The 17,366-nt window shown below is 34.4% G+C and overlaps 9 protein-coding genes across 9 annotated transcripts; 4 read left to right on the plus strand and 5 right to left on the minus strand.

Moving 5' to 3' along the window:
• Nucleotides 1-123: 123 nt before the first annotated feature.
• Nucleotides 124-2,321, plus strand: DFA_07592 (uncharacterized protein; the record flags this gene model as incomplete). The annotated part of the gene is made up of 3 exons (XM_004355036.1): nucleotides 124-1,512; nucleotides 1,604-1,905; nucleotides 1,976-2,321. 3 exons carry the CDS (start codon nucleotides 124-126, stop codon nucleotides 2,319-2,321), a joined length of 2,037 nt encoding a protein of 678 aa, XP_004355088.1.
• A 222-nt stretch (nucleotides 2,322-2,543) lies between these two features.
• On the plus strand, nucleotides 2,544-3,989 carry DFA_07593 (uncharacterized protein; the record flags this gene model as incomplete). Its single annotated transcript, XM_004355037.1, has 5 exons — nucleotides 2,544-2,655; nucleotides 2,732-2,916; nucleotides 2,986-3,140; nucleotides 3,225-3,637; nucleotides 3,709-3,989. The coding sequence occupies 5 exons, from the start codon at nucleotides 2,544-2,546 to the stop codon at nucleotides 3,987-3,989; spliced, it is 1,146 nt and encodes a 381-aa protein (XP_004355089.1).
• Nucleotides 3,990-4,078: 89 nt separating this feature from the next.
• DFA_07594 (uncharacterized protein) lies at nucleotides 4,079-5,662 on the minus strand (the record flags this gene model as incomplete). The annotated part of the gene is made up of 1 exon (XM_004355038.1): nucleotides 4,079-5,662. One exon carries the CDS (start codon nucleotides 5,660-5,662, stop codon nucleotides 4,079-4,081), a length of 1,584 nt encoding a protein of 527 aa, XP_004355090.1.
• Nucleotides 5,663-5,907: 245 nt separating this feature from the next.
• Nucleotides 5,908-6,305, minus strand: DFA_07595 (uncharacterized protein; the record flags this gene model as incomplete). The annotated part of the gene is made up of 2 exons (XM_004355039.1): nucleotides 5,908-6,043; nucleotides 6,073-6,305. The coding sequence occupies 2 exons, from the start codon at nucleotides 6,303-6,305 to the stop codon at nucleotides 5,908-5,910; spliced, it is 369 nt and encodes a 122-aa protein (XP_004355091.1).
• Nucleotides 6,306-6,638: 333 nt separating this feature from the next.
• On the plus strand, nucleotides 6,639-7,440 carry DFA_07596 (uncharacterized protein; the record flags this gene model as incomplete). Its single annotated transcript, XM_004355040.1, has 2 exons — nucleotides 6,639-7,289; nucleotides 7,435-7,440. 2 exons carry the CDS (start codon nucleotides 6,639-6,641, stop codon nucleotides 7,438-7,440), a joined length of 657 nt encoding a protein of 218 aa, XP_004355092.1.
• A 101-nt stretch (nucleotides 7,441-7,541) lies between these two features.
• Nucleotides 7,542-11,480, minus strand: DFA_07597 (uncharacterized protein; the record flags this gene model as incomplete). The annotated part of the gene is made up of 4 exons (XM_004355041.1): nucleotides 7,542-8,809; nucleotides 8,881-10,120; nucleotides 10,367-10,528; nucleotides 10,614-11,480. 4 exons carry the CDS (start codon nucleotides 11,478-11,480, stop codon nucleotides 7,542-7,544), a joined length of 3,537 nt encoding a protein of 1,178 aa, XP_004355093.1.
• Nucleotides 11,481-11,706: 226 nt separating this feature from the next.
• DFA_07598 (uncharacterized protein) lies at nucleotides 11,707-12,700 on the minus strand (the record flags this gene model as incomplete). The annotated part of the gene is made up of 4 exons (XM_004355042.1): nucleotides 11,707-11,902; nucleotides 11,989-12,192; nucleotides 12,347-12,528; nucleotides 12,695-12,700. 4 exons carry the CDS (start codon nucleotides 12,698-12,700, stop codon nucleotides 11,707-11,709), a joined length of 588 nt encoding a protein of 195 aa, XP_004355094.1.
• A 232-nt stretch (nucleotides 12,701-12,932) lies between these two features.
• On the minus strand, nucleotides 12,933-15,937 carry DFA_07599 (uncharacterized protein; the record flags this gene model as incomplete). Its single annotated transcript, XM_004355043.1, has 5 exons — nucleotides 12,933-14,625; nucleotides 14,694-14,839; nucleotides 14,898-14,963; nucleotides 15,051-15,190; nucleotides 15,271-15,937. The coding sequence occupies 5 exons, from the start codon at nucleotides 15,935-15,937 to the stop codon at nucleotides 12,933-12,935; spliced, it is 2,712 nt and encodes a 903-aa protein (XP_004355095.1).
• Nucleotides 15,938-16,308: 371 nt separating this feature from the next.
• DFA_07600 (uncharacterized protein) lies at nucleotides 16,309-17,161 on the plus strand (the record flags this gene model as incomplete). The annotated part of the gene is made up of 3 exons (XM_004355044.1): nucleotides 16,309-16,539; nucleotides 16,652-17,016; nucleotides 17,083-17,161. The coding sequence occupies 3 exons, from the start codon at nucleotides 16,309-16,311 to the stop codon at nucleotides 17,159-17,161; spliced, it is 675 nt and encodes a 224-aa protein (XP_004355096.1).
• Nucleotides 17,162-17,366: the final 205 nt, after the last annotated feature.

Below are 17,366 nucleotides of genomic sequence, written 5' to 3' on the forward strand. Positions count from 1 at the left end.
TCCAACTTTATTATAATAATTGTTTTTTTTTTTTCATTCTTTTGTTTGATATGAATATTTTATTATATAATATTAATTAATAAGTAATTGTACTATAAGATCATTATGGGCGATTTCATTGACATGTCTTCAGATTCTTCATCTGACTATTCTTCAGATGAATCATCTGATGACATTGACTTTACAAACTATCATCGTTATTCTCCTTTTCCTTCACCACATCCTCCTTCAACATCATCAACACCAGCAGCAACAGCAATAACAACGCCAACAACATCATCAACACCAGCAGCAACAACAACAACAACAACAACAACCACAACAACATATGCACATCCTACCAACCAACACTATCCATCATCCAATAGTAGTACTATTGGTAATACTACACCTCCTTTGCAATCAACCATACCTCAACCAACAGTAACAACAGCAATTACCTCCAAAAACCATGTTAATAAATCTAAAGCAAATGTTGCACAGTCGACTGCCGCTGCCGTTGCTGTTGCTGCTGGTGGTTCTGGGTTAACAAGGAGCTATTCAGTTGGGGAACACATGTATAGTCCCATTCCACAAGAAACTATCTATGGTCAACTCAAAGACCATGAAAAAACAAACCACCACGGCATCGTTAGAAGATGTTGTCACGTAACAATATCGAGGGTGGAGTTTATTGCAGAGGATCGTGACAAGATTCCGACACATATTAGAATAGCAGTTGGCTTGGACCATCTTAGACGATATCTTATTACCAATCCAATTGAACTTTACTCATCTCTTGAGGAAGTTATCCATCCCCAGCAGCAGCAGCAGCAGCAGCAGCAGCAGCAGCAGCAGCAGCAGCAGCAGCAGCAGCAGCAGCAGCAGCAGCAGCATCAGCCTAGTAGTGTATCAATGAATAGCACAACAAAAACGACTGCCACCCTCGACAATGACTTTGGCGAACTGTTATCTCACTCCCCACCGTCATCATGCATCGATTCTACAAATCTATCTGTAAATTTTACTAACCAAGCCTCGATTACAACAACTACACCATCTACTTTGAGTGGTGGTAGATTATCACCAAGTTCTCCAGAACAACCTAACCATCCTAGTATTAATAATAATAATAATAATAATAATAATAATAATAATAATAATAATAATATTTCAACAACAAAGAAGATTTATTGTTATCCAATGAATATCAAAATTAGTTTCCACTATGAACACAGTCTCAAGGATTACAACCAAGCTGTCAAAATAACACTATATCGAAATATTATTCCCATTCCTTTACTCTCACTACCACCTCCATCAATCATGCAAACCAATAATTTACCATCAATTAGCTCTCCTACTGTTGGTTCAAATCTACCCTCCTCTTTTGCTCAAAATCCCTCTACCCAAGCTCCTTCAAACCCAAACACCACATCAAATAATAATATTCCATCCAAACATAATAGAATTGTTCGCCACCGGGAATACTTTTCTCCTTTTGCCTCTTGCCAAAATAATTTGTCCCAGATTGTATGTATATACAAACAATCTATTATACCTTTTTTCTATTGAAAAATACATATTAATCGTTCAACTATCATCATCTTCATCATCATCATAGCTTCAACAAGGTGATTTTAGTGGAGATATTGACATGTCAATTGTAAATAACTCTAAAAAAAAATCAAACAGTAGTACGACTCATTCCTCTATTGCGTCATCATCGGCTTTATCGGCACAATTGACTCCAAATGGCAACAATGATATGTTGGTATCAGCTGCACCTTTGATGATATCATCAAACGTTATGTCCTCTGGAATTTCGATCAATGTTAATATTTGTACAGTGCCAAAAGAAATACAAAAAATTGGCGAGGCTCAAGAATACCAATTGAATGATATTGCTCTATCTGATGAGGAAAAGTAAGTGAAAGCGTAAAAAAACTAAATTTGTACCTACACTTTCTAGTTACTAAGTTCTGCTTCTCTTTAGTTTATTTTTTGACTCTGACTCCTACGATGAAGATGATGATGACGAAGAAATATTTGAATCTACACCAGTAGTAATGCCAATAATGAAAAAGGAAGGAACAATTAACTTGTCAACTTATACGGGAACAACACCTACCAACAACAATAAGTTGTCTCAAAGATTGATAGAGGAAAAGAAAAAGAGAGAAGACAAAGAGAAAAGGTCGGTTTCAAAGCTACAAAAACTATCGTCCCTTATAAAGCCTACTTCAACACCAAAGCAACAACCACAAGAAGATGATTCATCCTCTTTTCATACACACAACATAGTTGTTGGACTAAAGTCCGACCAAACCAGCAAAGACTGATATCTCAAGCCATCGACCGATTTAATAAATAATGGCTATTAATAGGGACTATTTTTTTTGGGGGTCGAAAATCTTTGAATCGACAAGACAAAATATCTTCGCCAACGACGATTTTTTTTTATTTATTATTTTTTTTTTCTAAAGCAACCTTTGTCTTCATGACCAAGATCTTTATGCGAAAGAAAGTAGTAGCAGTAGTGATAAAAGTTGTAAAATAGAAACATGGGTATATTTTTTAGTACCGAGACAAAGTCTCCACAAGATGAAAAGAGCACATCTGTCGCTGTTCAACCAAAACAAACTGAAGTAAAGGATTATAAGATCTTATTATTGGGTATGTTTTTTTTTTTTACGATCTTTTAACAGGTATCAATAACAGTCAATAACAACAACATTTTAAAATTACACAGGCGCAGGTGATTCAGGTAAATCAACAATCGCAAGACAAACAAGATACATTTATTTGAATGGGTACACAGATGACGAAGCAAAAGATTCTTTTCACGATAGCTGTCAACACAACATCTTACTTTGTATTCAGCTATTATGCAGAAACTTGGAAAAATATGGTTTGAAACCAGCTGAAGATATTCAAGTGGGTTCACGATAACAAAAGCAAATAGTAGTACTTTTTGATTAATAGACTTTTTTTTTTTTTCAACAGAAAGATGTAGATTATTATAAAAATATTAATCCATATGAATTACCATTGGAAAATTCATTGGTACCAGTAATTACCGCAATATGGAAAGATCCAGCTGTTCAACAATTATATAGTATTCACAGAAATGAAATTCAGTTGCCAGACGTTGCTAAATAGTAAGAAAAACAAAACATTCAAAAAAAAAAAAAAAACTATCTAGTCTATCAATCATTTTTCTAATCTATTATTTAATTTATAAGTTGTTTGGAAAATGTTGATCGTATAGCATCAGACTCTTATGTCCCATCAAAGCAAGATATTTTAAATTGTTTACAAAGAACTACTAGTACCAAGGAGTCTGAATTCATTGTTGACAGCGCAAAGTTGAATTTATTCGATTTTGGAGGAAAGAGAAAGGAGCGTAGACAATGGTTCCAACACTTTGAAGGAACAAAGGCAGTTGTTTTTTGTGCTGCTCTTAGTGATTATAATATCACCCTTATTGAAGATCAAGCCATCAACCGCTTGGAAGATACTATCCAACTGTGGAAAGAGGTTCTCGTCAACCCAGCTTTCAAGCATGTCCCAATTTTCCTTTTACTCACCAAACAAGATATCTTTAGAGAAAAACTTGGAAGAGATCCACTCGAAAAATATTTCTCTGATTATACAGGTAAAATTTTTTTTATAACCATAGAATAATTCTTTTTACAAATCATTAATTTTTTTTTTTTTTTTTAATAGGAGGAGATGATTTCCAAAAAGGTGTGGAGCATATTAGAAATTTATTCTTTAGAGAAACACCAAAGGGATTACTTGTTGTGGCTCACGTTTGCACAGCTACCAGCACTGAAAATATCAAAACTGTTTTCGATTCCATTCGAAAATCGATTGTCAACATCAACAATCAACGTGCTGCTCGATTAAGTACAGGTTCTACAAGTTCATCTTCGACGTCAGCAGCTCCTGCAAGCCCTGTGACCAATGCCACCACAAACACACCAATTGCTCAACCACAACAATAAATAAATACTAACCAACAAATAAATCATAATAGGCTGAGAGAGGAGAGCAGGAGAGTGCAATAGAGAGAAATCTTTATTATAAGATTCTTTTATTCAAAGTTTAAGTATTTTGAAAGAGATAACAAGCAAAATGCATGGGTTAGAGGTGTTGAAGACCAATAGGGAAAAGCTTCTGGGTTGAATCCAGTCCATGTGGTTGGAGTACTGGTATTTGCCCAGAGTTGACCAATCATATCTTGATACGTGTAAGCATCGACAACACCTGAAAAGGGTGAAACAATCGCATATTGTTCTTGATTATTGAGATGAGGGTCACATTCTGTACCGTTTATATAAAAGCATCTATTGGATGGATAAGCAAGAGTGTAGGTCGAGCTCCCCTTCATTGACCCAGAGAAGAATGCATTGTATGTTTGTTCCTTGTCTTTTAGCGCACGGTCGTTGATAAAATCAATAGCGCCATCGACCATGGTTTTAATCAGTGTGGGGGTATTGGCCAACCATGTATTGCTGTTTCCACTACGAGTAGTCCAAGTATCGATTAATGTCATCACCGCCAAACTAGTACTGAATAGTCTATCGTCGCCATTTAGAACCTTTTGACCTATTAAATCAGTGTCAGCATCGCCAAGGAAATCGTCCCAAAAGTAATATGTTTTTTGTCCAACCGTTTCTGACATGGCCGCTTGTAAGAGATGGTCAGTTACTGGCCCTTGAAGTGATTCGAGAAGAGTATCGAGAGCATACTCTAGACTGGATGGAGGTTGTTGGAATTCTTGCAAGAGGGCCACCAAACGAGAGATGAACCAAGAAAAGTCATATGTCGATGGGTAATACAAAAGGGTAATATCAGTGCGATTATAGACACGACCTGATGTGATTGCCCAAGAGACGGTGCTGGCTATGCTTTGACAGAGATTTTCAATATCTTGAGTGAAAAAGTCTGGGAGCTGACCATTATTTTCTAGGATGTATTGTCTTGTGGCAGAGGCAATACCAAAAAGTGAATTGATAGAAACGCTGAGGTCGATATTATTGACATTAAAAGGCATTTGAAGGTAGGGGAATGTTTGTTTTTGCTCAGAGATTGACATCATCCAAGTGGTTGGGAGGAGGAAGGAATCTTGTAAATCGGATGAGAGGGATTCCAAAAACTCGTGCATCATAAAATAGGATCTTGGGTCAATGGAATTTGAATCACTGGATTCATTGGTGAATGGGCGATAGGCATACTCGAGATAGGTTGAAAAAACGTTGGATGTGTTGGGATTGGCCAATTGCCAGGTCTGATATGTTTGTGGGTACATGTGTTTTATGGTTGAGAGTTGGTAACCAAGTGCAAGATTCACACCAGAATCATCACTGTCGGGTGGAATTTCAAATGCAACTTTGAAGGTGTCCATCATTTGTGCAATTAGTTTCATATCTTCCAATATTCCGTGCCACTTGAATAGCTGAGCAACCTTGTCTACAGCATTCTCAAAACTACCAAATGTATTCATCAAATTCAACAAATTGACAGGAAAGATTGTATAAATTCCTTTGGTTTGGTTATAGATTTGTGGCCAAAAGGTGTAAATTCCACTACCATCTGGTCTATTATGATCTTTATAGCTCAGTATCGCCTCCACAGCTGATTCCATTAAATCATTTGAAATGTTGACATTGCCCATTTTCTCTGCCTACAGATAAAACTGGTTGTTAATAAATAATAATAATAATATTTTTTGAAAAACATACTTCAATTAAGCTATATAGAATAAAGTTGGTTACAAACATATTAGAATCTGGGATCGCGAACTTTCTTCGTGCCTCTGTTTTCAAAGGGTTACCACAAAAGTTTACATGTACTTGACTTTTTATTATCACACAAAGACAGAGAGATAGATAAAAAAAAAGGTTAAGACTAGTCTGTTACTCAATAATAATAGTGATCACTTATACGATACCTTGGGAATAGTCCTTTTTGTTCTTGCCATGAAAGCTTTGTGATATCAAAAATAGTCGATTCTCTGTAACGAAAAGATTGTAAGAAGATGATGAGGATGAGGATTCTTTCAATTTCTTCTGCTTTGCTTCTTACTTGAACTGCGATTCTTGAATTAGATTGTATAAGCTAGTGATCGTATTTTGAATAGAATCCTGTCTTTCTATTTTATTTGAATGGGTGTCATCTGAAAACGGAATCTTATTAAAGGTGGCAACCTTTTGTTCAGTTGTTGCTGCTGCTGCTGCTGCTTTTGTTGTTATAAAAGTTGCACATAAACAAAGTAGTATGCTACTGATAACTATAATTGTACAATTATGATATTTCATTCTTTAGATATAAATATATAATACAACTATTAAAAACAGAACTATTCAGTGCGCGAAAAAAATTTTAAAACATTTTAAAAAAACGCCCTTAACTTTTCCGATTGGTTGTTGGAAAAACAAAAAAATATCTTTGAGCACATAAAATAGAATAAAATATTTTATTTCTATCTTGGGGTATCCATTTTAAAAAAGGAGATACGATTATTTATTATAATAAGAATAATAATAATTTTAGATATCAATAGTTTTTTTGTTTTTTTTTTTTTTTGTTGAATTTCTATTTAAACAAACCATAAAAAAAAGTACATCCTGAAAAGTTTCAATTCAACAACAATGATAAAATATTTGGATTTTAAAAGATTAATGTTTAATAGAATTGGTTTTAATGGCATTGGAAAAATAACATTTGATCATTTACCAGAAATATTGGAATCATTTTCAAACAAGGTGCCTTATAATAATTTTCATTTTTTCGAAAATCATATAAAAGGTACTGCAAGAAACGATCTAATAGACAAGATACTCATTCAAGGAACTGGAGGACTTAGCTATCAACTTAATGGATTAATGTTTTACTTTTTAAAAGAATCTGGCTTTGATGTCAATTTAATCTCTTGCCGTTTAAAGATACTAAAACAATGGACAAAGGAGAGTATTCATTTATCTTTAATATTAAATGATAGAGGAAAAAGATATATGGTAGAAGTTGGGACTGGAAGTTTATTGCCCCAAAAACCTGTATTGTTGGTTGAAAATCACAAGGATTGTAATTCTTCTGTCATTGAAAACCAAATTGGTGTCAAATTTAGGTTCCATGGCAACAATAATCTCTTTGGTCATCAATATTTATTGGAATCAAAAAAACCAGAATCTGAAAAATGGGAACCTTTATTGTCCACTGACATGCTTTATAGAAAAGATATTGCAGGGGCAATAAGAGAATCTCATGAATATTCCCTTGATATGGATCTGACCATCATTTTTGTACAAAAATATTCACTCCAACAACAAACAAAAAATTACCAATTTCACTGGAAAATGAACCTTGCTATATCTACCTATCAGGTGTCAACAATACTAGTGTTTTTGACAAATTCAATGACAAAAAACAAAGAGAGAATAATGTTAGATTTAAAGAGCCTAGATTTAATGAAATCATTACCAAATACATGGAGTATGGCAACAAAATAGTTTAAAAATAAATAATACAACATAAAAATTTCCAATCATTTATTATTATGATTGCCCATGATGAAAAGATCGCCACTGAGAGTAATATTCTTTCCACAATTTAAGATCGGATGTATCTATGACAAACTGAGTGATGTCTTCAGTTGGTTGATAGTCATTATTTCTCCAGAGGGTAGAGTGCTGGTTGATGTGACCCCAAAGACTATTGGATCTCTCTTTTAACTTTTCCGTCTCTCTTTCACGCATGTTATCGTAGAGGAATGTACCATAACGACACGAATAGAGGTGGTGCATAATCTCGAGCAAAAACTTTTGATTAAATTCAAATATGTTTGGATATTGCATGACCATCTGTGCAACACAGTCCATAAACTGAAGGAATATTGGAGATTGTTCACTTGTTCGAATGGCGCGGTCTCCTTTGACATGCCCGATACGTGATTCGAATTTGTGGCCAAAAGACAACCACTCTTTTTCGATAAGAATTTGGAATCCATGAATAGTACGGTAGTATCCATCGAGTATCAATTCAGCCAATGCACATAGCTGACTCGTTCTATCCCAGCCATCAGAACAGTGAACAATGACACTTGATTTGTAATAGCGAATGATATCAACAATTTCAACGACACCATATAAAATCGTTCTAATATGACCCAGCCACACATCTGTTGCCTTTGTCAGCTTGTCCTTTTCTTCGAAACTGCTACTGGTATCAGTATGATGTTGGTGTGATTGTTGGTGTTGTTGTTGTTGTTGTTGTTGTTGGTCACTCATATCATATCGTTCTTTTGTAATGGCTTTGAACAATTTTTTTTGAGATTCTCTCATTTTGTGAATATTTTCAATGCCAAGGAATTTTAAAATACAATTTGAGTAGGAATTCTTGTTGGTCGACTCGTATCCCATACCCATAACCTGATTGGCTACAGCATTAATTTGTGGTCTTGCGTCCATGATATAGACCTTTTCCGACAAGAGATTGGCCAAACGTATTGATTCTACCAATTTTTCATCTTCTATGCATCTTTTACCCATCACACCAATGACGGGTTGACTGCAACGAACCAATACAGAATATTCTTTAGGGTGTTTCCAAACCAAAACTGGAATACGTCCTTTGCTTCTAAAAGAGGCAACCTGTACCAAATCTTGGTCAGTTATCTTTTTAGGTACCACCAATACCTTTGGATAGGTTGGTGAAATATAATAGTCGTTGTTGAAATTGGTGACTCTCCAACTTTCATTTGGCACAAACATTCTATTGAATTCGTCAAGTGGTTTATAAATATCCCACCCCAAATTGACAGATTCTAAAAATAAATAGAGAAAAATGATCGATTAATATTTCTGAATATATACATGTTGATATTAAATAATTTACCTTTTAATGCAAAACAAAATAAATTTGAATAGTCATTACAAAATACAAGGGATTCAAAAATTTCATAAAGTCTACTGTTGGCCTTTTGTTGGGAGGATCCTGGGAGATGCATAAATTTGGCAGAGTGAAAATCTTTGCTACGTACTTCGAATGCATAATACTTGAGCTTGTCTGGAGTTTGTCCGGTGCACTTGACAATGTTGTTGATCATTGTCAATGGAATGGTTATCGGCTCGCTCTCGCATCGCTTTGAATGCTTGGATGAGGCCTGGACATATGGAATAAAATACAGTCGGTAATTGGTTACAGTAATAGATCCGATCGTACCAGAATTGCTATGGACATGTATGATGCTTTCCGAATGATATGTTACAGTTTCAAAAGGGAATAATTGAATTTCATTTGTTCGGGTGGTAGCACTGCTTGACGAGGATTTGGTAGATGCTGCTAGTGATTGTGGAAGGGAGGATTGGGTGTTTGATCTACTTATCGATAAAATAGGAGTAGATGAACCACTAGTTGATGGAATGGTTGCTTGGAGAAATGGTTGTTGTTGTTGTTGGCTAACATTTTCAGTGGCGGTAGTTAAGGAGGTATCTATACAATCTTTGTATGTCAAGGTCGCCTCTAGTAGCTCTAAACAATCCTTATCGATTTTACCCTTTTCATTTTTTGTAATGTCATCAACTAGCCATTCCTTGTCGTTTATGCAAACTTTGTAGGTGTGATCCTCCATCATCCCAACTTGGAAGTTTCTTTTTGGTACTTTTGTTTGAGAAAAATTCAAATTATTATTATTATTATTATTGGTTGATGATTTGTCTGTTGGTGACCTTGACATTGGTGGTGGAGGTGGTTGGTCCATTTTATAAAAATTGGTAGGAGAAGAATGGTTATTCTCATCAAGTTTGCTATTTGTAATATTGTGACTTTCTTTTTTTATAATATCTAGCCATTGAGTTTGTTTAGACTCTGACTCTGAATGAATAAAATATTTTGAGTCATCTTCCTCATTGATTGCATTGTTGTTGTTGTTGTTGTTGTTGTGGTTGTTGAGTGCTGCTGGTTTTAGTAGGTTTTCTACTTTTCGAGGTCCGCCTGCATTGCCAGTATTTTTTGTTGGGGTAGATGTTAAAACCTTGATCTCGATGCAACTTTTTTCATGTCTTGTAACAACATTTGCTTCACAAGCACGTAAGAGAATTACCCCCTTTGCAGTTGCATATACTTGTTCTCTGTTCTTCCAAAAGAATAGATTTGAATTGATGATGACACAATAAACTTTTTTCCAAATCTTTTTCTTTGACAAGGTCGATAACTTTCTTCCAGACTGTGACCATAGGTACATATATCCCTCAATTGATGGATTGGTAATTGTTTTCAGAGATGGCTAAATTGAAATTAAATAAATAAATTAATAATGAGGAAATAAATGAATTCTAAAAGAGGAGCTATACTATACAGAAAAATTAGGGTCAAGAAATACTTTAAGATTTCTAGATTGTTTTGCCTTGGGAGATTCTGAAATTGCATTAAAAAATGCTTGTAATTGTTCTTTACGTTGTTTAATAAAAGAAGGATTCATATTTCCTAATAGTTTCTTTGATGGAAATTCGAATGATGACAATCCTGGTACCTCTGTTTGAATCTATGAAAACAAATATAATAAAAATAATAATGTAGTTAGTATTAAGGCTATCATATGTCATATGATGGTGTAGGTGCTTTCATACTTTTTGTGAAAAAGCTCTGACATGTTTATAACGTCTAACGATTGTCCAAACGTTTTGATCACTTTTAACCTTTATAACATAGACAGTATAACCTTTTTGGTTTGAATAAACAGTCTCTGTAGACATGATAGCAAGGCTAAATTTAGAAGACTTGTCAACTGGTACCATCACACTGCTCGAGTAAAATGCAGGGCTAACAAAATTCTTTGAACTAGCAACACCTCCTCTACTTATTGTACCAGTAAATAATTTTCCATGTCCACTTTTTGGTCTACTACTACTATTGGTGCTTGTTGGAGATGTTGATTTTGTGTTTTGTTCATTATTATTATTATTATTATTATTATTATTATTATTATTATTATTATTATTATTATTATTATTATTAGTGGTTGTTGGAGATACCTTTCCCTCTGTCCAATTTGAAGCTACAGGTTGCCGACTAGTAGACATGGCTGATGTCAAAGACACATTATCGCATTGACCATTTAAAAGAGGAGACCTCTTTGTACCAATAAGTGCATTATTATTATAATTATTATTATTTAATACTATGGTTGTTGGTGGACCTTCTGTTGAATAGGTCGGTGCTGTATAGTTATTACTAGTGTCAAACATATTATCACCGTCATCAGAGTTGTACATGTCATTGTCATAACCATATGAATCATCTTCATCTGAACTTGAACTATCCTCTTCAACTTGTCTGTTATTGTTATTGTTATTGTTGTTGTTGTTGTTATTGTTGGATATTGTTGTTGATGTTGTTGTTGTTGTTGTTGTTGTAGATATTACTTCTACTTGGTCATTATTACTAACCATTCTCGATCTGAGTTGTTTCTTTGCTTCATCTGACAATTGCTCCATTGCTGTGGTTGTAGATTTTGTTTTGTCTCTCTTCTTTAAAGATTAGAGTTCAGGTCAACAATAATTATTGGCATAATAAATATTTCTCTTACTCTCTCTACTCTTCTTTTCTCTCTCTGTCTATATTTTTTATACTGCAAGGAAAAGATATGTTTTGGGGTTTCAAAAAAAAAAAAAAATCTTTTAAAAATATATATATAAATCTTTATTGGTTTATTTATTTTTTTTATCTAATCATAAATCTATTCTTTGATGGCTCCTCTTCCTTTCTCATCTTTGTCATTTCGTCTCTGATACCATCTTTGTTCTCTTTAAAGAATTTTTGAATCTCTGATGCATTCTTTGGAATTTCTTTACCAAGTTTCTTGTATCTAGATAAAACATCAAAGATAACCTTGGCATTGCCAAATGTAGTCAACATACTAATGCATAGGGAAAAGAGAATGATTGTTGGTCAATCCGCTCGATCAGAGAATTAATATATATCGATATCTATATCTATACATACGATGATAGTTGAGACGAAGATACTGCAGCATCAGCACAAATTCTTTGTTTAATCTTGAAAGCATATTTCTCAAAAACCTTTGGGTTTGCTTTCTCCTCTGCCTTCATATTATCGATGATTTTCATGTACACTTTGAATTCCTCTACTTGGTCTGATGACTTTCCAGCTTTTGTTAATGGTTCTATTGCCTTTTCCAAGTAGACTCTAAAATCTTCAAAGTCATATTTTCCGGCCTAAAGTTGGTTGTTTGTTTGTTTGTGTTGAATGTTGTTAATAGATTGTAAATAAAAAGAATATTTTTCCTCCTCCTCCTCCTCCTCTGCTACATATGTATGTTTGGTGGACACAAACATTTAACATTCTATTGAATTCTTGGTCGTCAGCTTCTAATTGTTGTCTTTTGATTGCCTCTGCTTCTGGTGATAATTTTTCAGCTGTTTGTTGTTGCAATTGTTGTTGTTTTGGGCCACCCTGTTGTTGTTGTTGTTGTTGTTGTTGGAATTGTTGTTTATCTTCTCTCTTGATTGGTTGTTCTTTTTTCTAATAGATTGTTTGAGAGATTTTTGTTAATGAAATACATTATTGATAAACTATAAAACAGATACACATACATCTCCTGTAAACACATTCTTTATCTTTCCGAAAACATCAAACAATGAATGATTTGGGTTTGATTGCTTAAAGTAAAATCGGTTGTTGATTTTACTGTCATTGTTATTATTATTGGTGAGATATAGTGATGACGATGAGTGGGGAGAGGCTGCAAAAGTATTGCGAATAGATCTAATACTACTAATGCGGGTCAATCTAGATGTAATCATGGTTAGGTTAAAATGATAAGATAAATATGCACGACCATTTAATCACACCTAATTTTTTTTTTTTTTTTTTTTTTTTTTAATATTTATTATTTAATTTTTTAAAAAAGGTATCAAACCGGTCCATCAGGGATAGTAGTTGTTTGGATTAGACTGTGATTGTTGGTGTTGTTGTTGTTGGTGTGGTTGCTGTCGTTGGTGTGATTGTTGTTGTGGTTGTTGTGGCGGTTGTTGTTGTTGTTGTTGGCCATACATTGGTGTTTCATAGATTACTCCTTGTTGTGGCGGTTGGTTGGTATAATACTGGGATGTATGTTGTGGTGGCGTTGAAACTGGTTGTTGTTGTTGTTGTTGTTGGGGAGGTTGATATTGGCTAACTGGAGGACCCCCAAATGATTGAGGAGGAGTTTGATATGGGTTATATGGTGGAGGTGTATATTGATTCGTTGGTGGTCCATAGGAATGATTGGAAGGATAAGAGTATGTATATTGATGGGGTGGGGGTGATGTCAGTGTATGACTTTGTGAACCATTACTATTATTATTATTATGAATATTATGATTATTATGGTTATTAATATTATTATTATTGCTTAAATTATTATTTTCATTGTAGTGTAGTGAGTATTGATTGTTGGGTGGAGATGTGTTTGAAATGTAGCGCATATCCGATGACGGTTGTTGTCCTTGATGTTGTTGGTATTGATATTGTTGTTGATGTTGTAATTGTTGTTGTTGTGGTTGCTGTTGAAATTGTTGTTGTGGTTGTGGTTGAAATTGTTGTTGTGGTTGTTGTTGAAATTGCTGTTGTGGTTGTTGTTGAAATTGTTGATGCTGATGTAGTTGTTGTTGATGTTGTGGTTGTTGTTGCTGATGTTGTCGATCTTGTAGTTGTGGTGGTGGTGGTTGTTGATAATTTAGCCTAGAGTCTACATTTTCCATAGAACTATTTGTGTCTTGTCGTCTGTTTCCGTGATATCCAGTTTCCCTATCGTTGTATTTTCTAGGGCTTTGTCCGCGATCCACATTTCTACCTCTTTCCATACTTCTAGAACGACGGTCCATACTTCTAGAACGACGGTCCATACTTGACCGGTTCCTGTATGATGATCTAGACGGACTCATTCCTCTATTTGAGCCTCCTCGATTCATTCTTCTTTCTCTCTCTGGGCTCATACGACGAGTGGGGCTTCTTCCCCTTGATTCTCTAATTGGACTCGAATCACGGGTCATACTTGACCTGCGATTCGATCGATCACGGGTAGGACTTGGACTCTTGCGAGTGTCTTTGATTCGAACTTGTGGAGGCAGGTATTTGTGGCCAAATATCTCTTTGTTTCTCTCTTCTATGACCCATCTTTCGACTTTAATCTTTTCTCTGGCCAATTGGTTAGTGCAAGCCTTGTAGTTGTGTCCATAGATACCACACTTTACACATATTTTATACTTTTCGCGAAACCAAAGGATAGATGGATCCAAAGAACGAATTTCTTCCGTATATTTGTCTTTAGCCTTTTTCTTTGGTCGCAAAGGGAAGCGTATAGGAGAGCGAGATCTTAGGGGAGACGAGTCCTCATTTTTTCTTTTTCTATCTCTTTGATCATTTCTTTCGGGTGATCTATCCCTGTAACCGGATTTACCACCACGTGATGGCGACAATGATCGTCGAGATGGCCTGGTTGAATCTTTATCGTTGTAACTATGTTTGTCATTGAATGGCTCCCATTTAACAAGGTCAAGATATTGACCATCTATTTTCTTTTCTCTTGATAATTTAAATGCAGCTTCGCAATCTCTAACATCGTAGAAATCAACCATACTATAGAGGTAGAGGTGTTTTGATTAGTACCAAAAAAAATAAATGATGGAAATCAATCTTGTACATACTATTGATTGTTTGCATTTTTTGAAATTTCTTTTAGCTCACCGTAACGATTAAAATGTGATTTCAATTTACTAAGAGATATATCACCATTTCTTACAAGAATGATGCTCGATATTTCAGGCGAGCTTTTAGAAAAGCTTATATGGATCTGTTGGAAAAAAATGGCTTTAGTATCAACATGTTGAGGAATAAATGAAAATACATACTGGTCTGTTTCTAATTTTTAGGCCTTCTGCTTTGATCTTTGCGGTTTCTGCATCTCTGATATCATACTATAGTAAATATTTAGAGTACCATATTTAATAATAATGGTTAATAAGGAATGGGACTAGATTATTATTTTTGTTTGATAGACTTACATAGGCAATAAAACAAATACCTCTTGAGATTTGGGAGAATTTTCTTCTAATCTCACCATATTGCTCAAAGATTGATACAACCTCCTCTTCATCAGATCCAATTAATATATTTCTAACAAATAGGGTTCTGCATGGTGTGTCTTTTTTTTAAAAAAAACAATAATAAATTACACTGTCGATAATATCTATAGTAATGTCTTTAAAGATTAGGTTTACTTACTATCACCAGATTCGATGTCATTGTTGAAATCATTTTCGGTTGAAGCAGTCGTAGTATGGTTATCTTGTTTTTGGTTGGTTACTTCATTTTGTATATTGTTTGTCGTTGTCGTCGTTGATGATGATGATGAATGTGGTGGTTGTTGTTGTTGTTGTTGTTGTTGTTGTTGTTGTTGTTGTGGTGGGAGATCTTGCTTTGTTTGTCTATAAGATTTTAAGTTATTCAACAGGTCATTGACTGCGTCGATCTTTTGCTCGTCATTTTGATTCTGTTTGTCCCAATTTATCTCTAATTGATATTTAAAGTCATTCCATTGATATACTGTATCAGTTACAGTCCATGTACGATCGAGCATTCTTGGTGGAAATGCCTTATAGATGAGAATGACCCAACTCTTTAATTCTTCCTCTACATGATGCATCGCACATATCTCTTCAAATGCATCACTCCATTGCTGAAATGTGATGTCGCTTTTGAACATATTCTTTGATAGTCTGTGTAGCAAAATATCAGAGTCATTATCATCTAGAATACTCTTTAAACCGTTAGGGAGTGACTGTGGTTTGATAGAGTATCTAAGCAGGGATTGTTCGCATAATTGCCCTAAAGTTGTTTTCTTTGTTGTTATTGTTGGCGGAGGTGGTGTTGTAATTCTTGTTTCTGTCATTGTTTACAGCTGCAGAGAGAGAAATTATCTTGTATGATGATCTTTTATTTTATAAACTAGTCGGTCGATTCGCGCAAACTCTATATGTATTCTCATATATGAAGATGAGCAAGTTGTTTGCACTATTTTTCTTTGGTTTTAATTTTGAGTGTAATTAAATGAATAAATATTTGGTGAAGTTGATTAATCCTTAATTGTAGAGACCAATGATTCTTTGAGTCAATGGTGTAGTGTACGTTCAACTAGTTAATAGTAATTTAATAAATATTATTATTTTTTGTGAATTTAAAAAAAAAAAAAAAAAAAAAAAGGTTTCAACCCCAGCCCAAAAGTTGTAGGTGTTTAATAATGAAACATCACTAAGAAGAAACATGTCACAAACTTATGTAAATCATAATCAACAACAAAAAAAATATCTATTCAAGATTATTCTCATTGGCTCCAGTGGTGTAGGAAAGACAAGTCTTCTTAGCCAATATGTCCACAAAAGATACATTCAACAACATAAAGCAACGATTGGTGTAGACTTTCTTACTAAAGATCTACAACTTAAAGATAGCAAAGGTGAAACTTGTTCTGTAACATTACAAATATGGGATACGGTAGGTTTGAATGAATCAATCAATCGATCTTAATCAATCAGCTCAATATCTAATCAACTAACTTAACTTTAATCAAAACATTCAAAATTGTTGTTGTTGTTATGTTATATAGGCAGGACAAGAAAGATTCCAAAGTTTAGGAAGTGCATTCTACAGAGGAGCAGATTGTTGTGTATTAACCTATGATGTCAACGACCAAACCAGCTTTGAAAACCTTGACCGATGGAAAAATGATTTTATTCACCAGGCAGCACCATCATCACCATCATCCTCTCCGATTCCATACCAACTAGTTGTCATTGGAAACAAGATAGATATGGAGAATCAAAGATGTGTTTCACAGAAAAGAGCACAAGCATGGTGCACAGAAAACTCTGTAATATCCTACTTTGAAACATCGGCAAAAGACCATCAATTGGTTGAACAGACATTTGAAAGTATTGCTAGACAGATAGTTTTGGCAATAGAAAAACAGTTGTAAGTATTACTTGTTGTTCTCAACCTTTCCTGCTATTATTAACCTTTCATTCTTTTTTCAAAAAGTATCATTCCATACCAAAACGCTGACCCAAATAAGGTGGACATAAAGAAATCAGCCAACAATGAAAAGGAAAAGAAATAATCATAATGTAAATAATGGATGATCTTTATACTTACCAATACATACATACATACATACATACATACATACATACATACATACATACATACATACATACATACATACATACATACATATATATTTATATTTATATTCACTCTGCAGGTATTGGTCTTGACGATTGGTAGACCAATATCTGCATAGATCTTTGTACATAACCATTTAA

The sequence above is a fragment of the Cavenderia fasciculata genome (genome assembly GCF_000203815.1).
Source record: "Cavenderia fasciculata unplaced genomic scaffold Scf_ET2XIPL01COFD4-5, whole genome shotgun sequence".
In the NCBI taxonomy this organism is placed as follows: Eukaryota; Evosea; class Eumycetozoa; order Acytosteliales; family Cavenderiaceae; genus Cavenderia; species Cavenderia fasciculata.